Raw genomic sequence first — 6,000 nt, forward strand, 5'->3', positions numbered from 1 at the left:
ATATATATATATATATATTTTTTTTTTTTTAATTTGCAGTTGGGGTTACAATTAATGAATTCCGTAGGAGGTGTGCTATCTTTATTGGACTAATAAAGAATTAATCACAAGCTTTCGAGACCTCAAAGGTCTTTCTTCAGGTGAAAGTAGGAAAGAAAGACTGATGTTTACATTCAAAATGTTTAAGTAAAAAATATATTTTTTGAATGTAAACATCAATCTCTCTTTGATGACGTTGTAATGTTAAATATTATTAGTTTCGCTCAAGACAGATGGCTACAGTTGGGACTGATTTAAAACAAAACAATATGTATAAAATACATTAATAAAGCAGGTTACTCTTGAGCTTGGCATTATCATCCTGTATTTGTTCAGATGCAGATTCTCAGCAACTTTTAGAAGCAACAACACAGAGTATGCTCTTGACAGTAAGTTAATATATACAAGACATGTTCTTTTAATTTCATGGAATATTCGATTTTATTATCTTATCATTATCGCTAAAAGCTTATTATTGTGTTTTATACAAAATATCACCCTACAAAGGAAATGATGGGAGGAAGTGAGAGGTGGACTGGGGTATTACGCCAATCCAGGAGGGCGAGACAGGCAGATAATAAACTTAAGCAATAACAAGCAGTTGTCATGCCGTCAAAAACCTATAAATACCTCCAATGTTTTGATTAAAACACATGCTCCCTTGAGAAAGATATGTACAACATATCGAAAGATTGGGCAGCTGGCTCTTTGAGCTCTATATATATATATATATATATATATATATATATCCTATCTAGATATATTATACTATATATATATATACATCATCCTCAGCATGATGAACTGAAAGCAGCTTTTCTGTGAGTTCATTAATTTTACATCTGCCAGATTGTATTATTCTTTTGTTCTTTCTATTCTGCTCACACAGGCTCTCTTTGCTGGGCTGAGCTGAGCTGAGCTGAAGGCATGCTGGCAGCAGCATGGGATTTCTGATCACTTTATTCTGGAGAGGCACAGCACTGAGCTGGAGCAGCAAAACACGGACTGTCAAGCCATCCTGCAGCTCAAATGGCTTGAACAGGAAACTGCTGTGAGCTCCAGCTGGTGGAATCCTGTTATCTCAACAGCGCTCTGCACCACCAGTCTGCTGCACAGTCCACGTTAATACAGTGGTGCGCTGCAGCGTCTCCAAAGAGAATGGGATTTCAGCAGACTAGTGGATTTAGCACAGATTACAATAATGTCCATAAAAACAACTACAACCAAGTGTGCATGCTTGTGCAACAAATACAAAAAAAAAAACAAGACTATCATATAGTCAGCTGCCAGTAACGTAAACCACTGGGAAGCAAGACATCCAAATTGTGCTTACCCATACTACTAAACTTAAGAATCCTCACAACATTCAGGAAGCTCCACTGCAGGGCACTACCTCACAATAGATGATTGCGTAACATCAAAAATGAAGCGGAACGAAAGCAAACTATTAAAATGTTAAATTAAAATTCAATATCGGCACTGTGTACCATTGCAATAAAACCATGATTATTATCTTGGCAGTTAACTTTTGTATGTATTGTAATACTCTGGTGGCACAGCTACTAGATGGTAATGCCCTCTAATTAGGGGTCTAGTGCTTAAATAATACAAAATGCTGTCATACCCGACATACTTGTGTTTAGAAATTGTGGAGAAGAAACAAACTGCTGAGAAATTGCGTGTTTTTTAACCCTAAAAAAGAATATTGATTGCTGGGAGTCAGCACCCCCCCCCCCACCCCACCCCACCCATGAACACCCAGGGTTTTAAACAGCAGCTATACATCACCGGTTTTCACAGCGGGCATAACCTTCTTTCTTTTTAAGGGCATTTTCTTTTTTTTTTTTTTTTTTCCTTTAAATCCCTGTCTTTTTATCAATAGCTCTTTGCATTATTGACTCTTTTTACCCAGATGGCTCCCTTCATTGATAGAAGCACAGAAAATGTCTACAGCTTGCTTGATAGTAAGAAGTTGAGTTAAGCACAGAATTACTATCTACAGTTCTCAAAAAAAGGACTTCATGCTGTCATATCTACAGCGGTGGCCAAAAGTTTTGAATCACCTTGAACTGTAAAACAAAAAACAAAAAAAAAACTATATATATGAACATAATTTAGATATTTTATTTATCATCATGCAATCAAATAAACTACACAATGATATTGCAAAAGTCTACCGGAAGCCAAAATACTAGTGCAGTATTTCATGTTAGATTTTGAAATGTCACATTTTTTTCATTTGTTTCAGTTTTTCATTAAGTATATGAAAAACTAAAAAGCGGTACGCAATTCAATATGTTAACGTAACATTATTCAATTCATTCGACTATGAAGCAAAATTACTCATAGGGTGATGCAAAACTTTTGGCCATAGCTGCATACTGATTTTGGCAAAACTTTGATAGCAAATATATGTTTTTTTTTTTTTTTTTTTTTGCTTTTTAACATTAACACTGGCAGAAGTTAAAACGTGGTGGTACTGCATACTTGCAGATTCAGTTTTTTTTACTAGATTCCAGTTAGGCTGTTTTCTGATTAAAATAGGGCAAGAGGTGCATATACGTGGGCATCGGCCATTTCTTCTCAGGAGCCATTCTTTTGGTACAAACTTAACCATACTCTGTGTTCATCTCTGCTGTCACCTTGACTGAGCTTTAAATCCAAAATGTATGATAAGATCCTGGGTGAGTCCATTTGCTTTCAAAGATTATTTGATGACATCAACTGAGATTTTGCCAGTATGTCAGTCACGCCTTTATGTGTTTTTATGTTATTTTTTTATAGAATATAGTGCATTGCTTTTGATATCCTCATTTTTTTATATGCTACATACTTAAAAACAAAATATCTATTTTAATAACATATTTTTCACTTAAAACACAAGGCTGTACGGTACTGTAGGTATACCTTATAGTACTCCAAACTACACACTTTAACAATGGTCTTTCACTCCCATACCCCACTGGACAAAAGTGGTCAAAATCCTAAAGCCTTATATCTAAGTCACAAACAAAGACGGACTCAAACTGGAAAAGTCTGTGGGATCTCCACAACAAGACAGACTTAAGGGTGAGTTAGAGTACTTGAATAATAATAATGTAATTCAATAAATACAGGTTACTCAAAAAATGAGTAAATAAATCTTGAATACATTCCTTTACCTCTTTAATTAATTTGTAAAGAAACTGGCTAGATGTTCCTGCTCCGACTAGAAACAATTATGGGGTGTGTTCTTCTTTGATGGAGGGGGCGTGGTTCCACACAAATGATCTGAGCATTCCAATTACTGCCCCTGGCTACCACTGGCTGTGCCTTTTGGTATTGCTTGCCTTAGGTATTTCAATAGTGCTGTTTATTGCAGCCCTGTTATGATGCCACAATAATTACAAAATCAATAAACCACAAAACTGGACTAGCATTTGGAAACTCAAAATGTTTTATTTGAAATGCCCACCCATACACAGAATCATACAGTTGTCTGTGGATGGGTCAAAATCTTACATCTGTACAGTACCAAAAATAAAAACCATACTGCAGTATGAATATAACCATTGCCTGTTTGAACACTGCATTGCTAGTAGATTTGGCATGTCTGAGCAATGTCCACAGTAAACTCCTGGTCCACCCAGGCCTGCTTATAAGCACCTGTTACAAGCGCGTCATTCGTCTTCCTAACCACACTTCCTATCATAATTTACTTGGGCTACGCCTTCCCGTTACAAATTACATAACACAGTTTTGCACAGATATTTTTGCCATTGAGCGATGCAGTGAAGGATAATTTTAATCAGATGTGTTCTGAACTTGTAAAAGGGGCTTTAGGCATAAACCTTTTGACAAAATATATTCCTGGTTATATGACAGTTTCCAACAACATGTTTAACTCCCCCTCCTTAACGAATATTCCACTTTGTTTTGTGCACAAAATGCTCTGGTGCCACGCAACCCGATTCGGTATTAAAACTATACTGTACAATCCAGTATGGCAGCGAGTTCATTCCAACTGTTTCATATATCTGTCACGACTGTAAGCGTGTACTGTAAACCTATTTTGTACTGTTAAAGAAAACTACAATTTAAAACTTTAAAAAATTCCAGTGCCCCAAAACGAAAGATTCTCTAAACTTTCCAATGACCGTTTTTTTTTTTTTTTTTTTGTTTGTTTGTTTGTTTTTTTGTTTTGTTATAATATGTATCTTATTATGGAACCAGAAGAATCCTTGGCACCTCCTACCTTGAAAGAGGAATGCTTTGCTCCCATTGTGAAATCCGTGGACCTGCGAAACTCCATCAAAAGATTCCCCGAGCTGAAATTCATTGAAAAAATTGGTCTGCAAAGCTGGATCGACCCCGAAACCTAAAACTGAAAAACATAAGGGAGAAAAAAAAAAGGTTAGTGAATTATGTCAAAATTAGCAGTGGATGTATTTTATTACTTCGATGCATATTCATAGGTGCAGAGTATGACTAAGGCCATTGGAATTCATGCCGTTCGGTTTAATGTATGACAGCGCTTTATATTAAAAATAACTTTGTTTCCAGTATCAAATTCCCACACGGACATAACAAGGTATGCTGATTTGATTGTATGTCTTTTTAAGTATTTTTGAAATCTCCGGAAACTCTTACCTGAACAGACGCATACAATACACAGCGCGATGCTAAATTTTATTAATCCCATTATGAAAGAAAATTTAGTCCATGTTATTCTGGCCAAGTCTTTGTAAATTCAGAATACACTCTAGCAAGAGTCACATAGGCGCGGAGGAGGTGATCAAATAAGCAACTGCTTAGTTTGCATCCCCAAATGTAGGCATCACCATCTGCAGAAGTTCAAACAGCAACTGAAAAAATAAAATAAAATAAAGACTATTCCATTAAAATGCGAGAATCTGTTGTCCGAGTCACAAACAGAAAACGAATCTGTTGTTGTTGGATGATAAAGGTAGCATCGGGATAATGGGAAAGAAAACGAACCTTTGGAGATTTATTGAGACTCCGCTTTCAGCAGCCTGACCAAGAGATACACTGTACAATGACTGAGCAAGTGAGTCAGAGAGTGGATCGACACCAGCCGCAGCCCCCTTGTGGATCCTGTAAGCAACCACCTCGTTCTGTCAGTATTTTATCAACAGCTGCTGCAGTTTAGTCGTTTTGCACGTAGCGTGTTAAATTATATAGGAACCCGCATATATAAACAAAGAAGTACACTGGCCCACTGCTAATTTCTTCAAATATGTGATTTCAAGAAACTGGTATTTCTGCTACAGAACTGTATATTTTATTTTTCCATTTATATAAATGTGGAGTTCTGTGGCCACCATTGCCACGAGCAAATGATAGAATTTGCGAATTCAAATTCCACCTGTATGTGCGGTTATTGCATTTTATAAAATGGCTTGGGTAAATGAATTTCTGTGATTGGCTTAATGTCAACATACAACTGAAACAGCATTTAAATCACCCGACAATCTTTTATTTTATTTATTTATTTATTTTCATCTGATATTTAGTCACAGAACAGAACAAATAAAACTCTGAGGTAAGCAGTAGCAGTGACACTTTATTCAAAAGCCATCTGAGTAATCATCACGCAAGTCTCACTCAGCATGTAATATACTGTATATGCAGCAGCAGCATCTATTAATGAAACCAAATATCGCCTTAAAAAACTGACAGATATTCCACGGACCGGAAGGACTGCGGTACTGTGCAAACTGTCACGTTAGTCGTTTAGTCCACATATCATCTAGTGCTGGTTTACAAACTAGGGAAATTATGCCGGTTACCGGCCATCGGTATGAAAACAGCCTCTGAAATTATCGGTCAGCTTCTCTTGAAGACCGCAAAACCAAATGCTATTTTATCTAAAAAAAAAAAAAAAAAAAAAAAAATGTCACTATAATTGGGATTCTTCAATGTAATGTTTATGGCAAATAAAAAAGTACAAAACATATGTAT

The 6,000-nt window shown here is 36.2% G+C and overlaps 1 protein-coding gene across 3 annotated transcripts in view; it reads right to left on the reverse strand.

The window, feature by feature from the left end:
* The window catches only part of LOC121319982 (protein kinase C-binding protein NELL2-like), a 70,296-nt gene extending 65,192 nt beyond the window's left edge, over positions 1–5,104 (reverse strand). Inside the window, exons 1-3 of one of the 3 annotated variants that reach the window (XM_041258022.1) lie at positions 5,017–5,104; positions 4,669–4,883; positions 4,274–4,402 (exon numbers count right to left, since the gene is read on the reverse strand). In XM_041258022.1, the coding sequence (XP_041113956.1) occupies positions 4,274–4,402; positions 4,669–4,720 (181 nt within the window). In that variant the 5' untranslated portion in view covers positions 4,721–4,883; positions 5,017–5,104. Of the gene's footprint in view, positions 1–4,273; positions 4,403–4,668 lie in introns of all 3 variants that reach the window. The other 2 variants (XM_041258023.1, XM_041258021.1) reach the window with 2 other exon arrangements.
* Between the last annotated feature and the right edge of the window lie 896 nt (positions 5,105–6,000).

This window comes from Polyodon spathula, chromosome 8 (genome assembly GCF_017654505.1).
Source record: "Polyodon spathula isolate WHYD16114869_AA chromosome 8, ASM1765450v1, whole genome shotgun sequence".
Taxonomy (NCBI): domain Eukaryota; kingdom Metazoa; phylum Chordata; class Actinopteri; order Acipenseriformes; family Polyodontidae; genus Polyodon; species Polyodon spathula.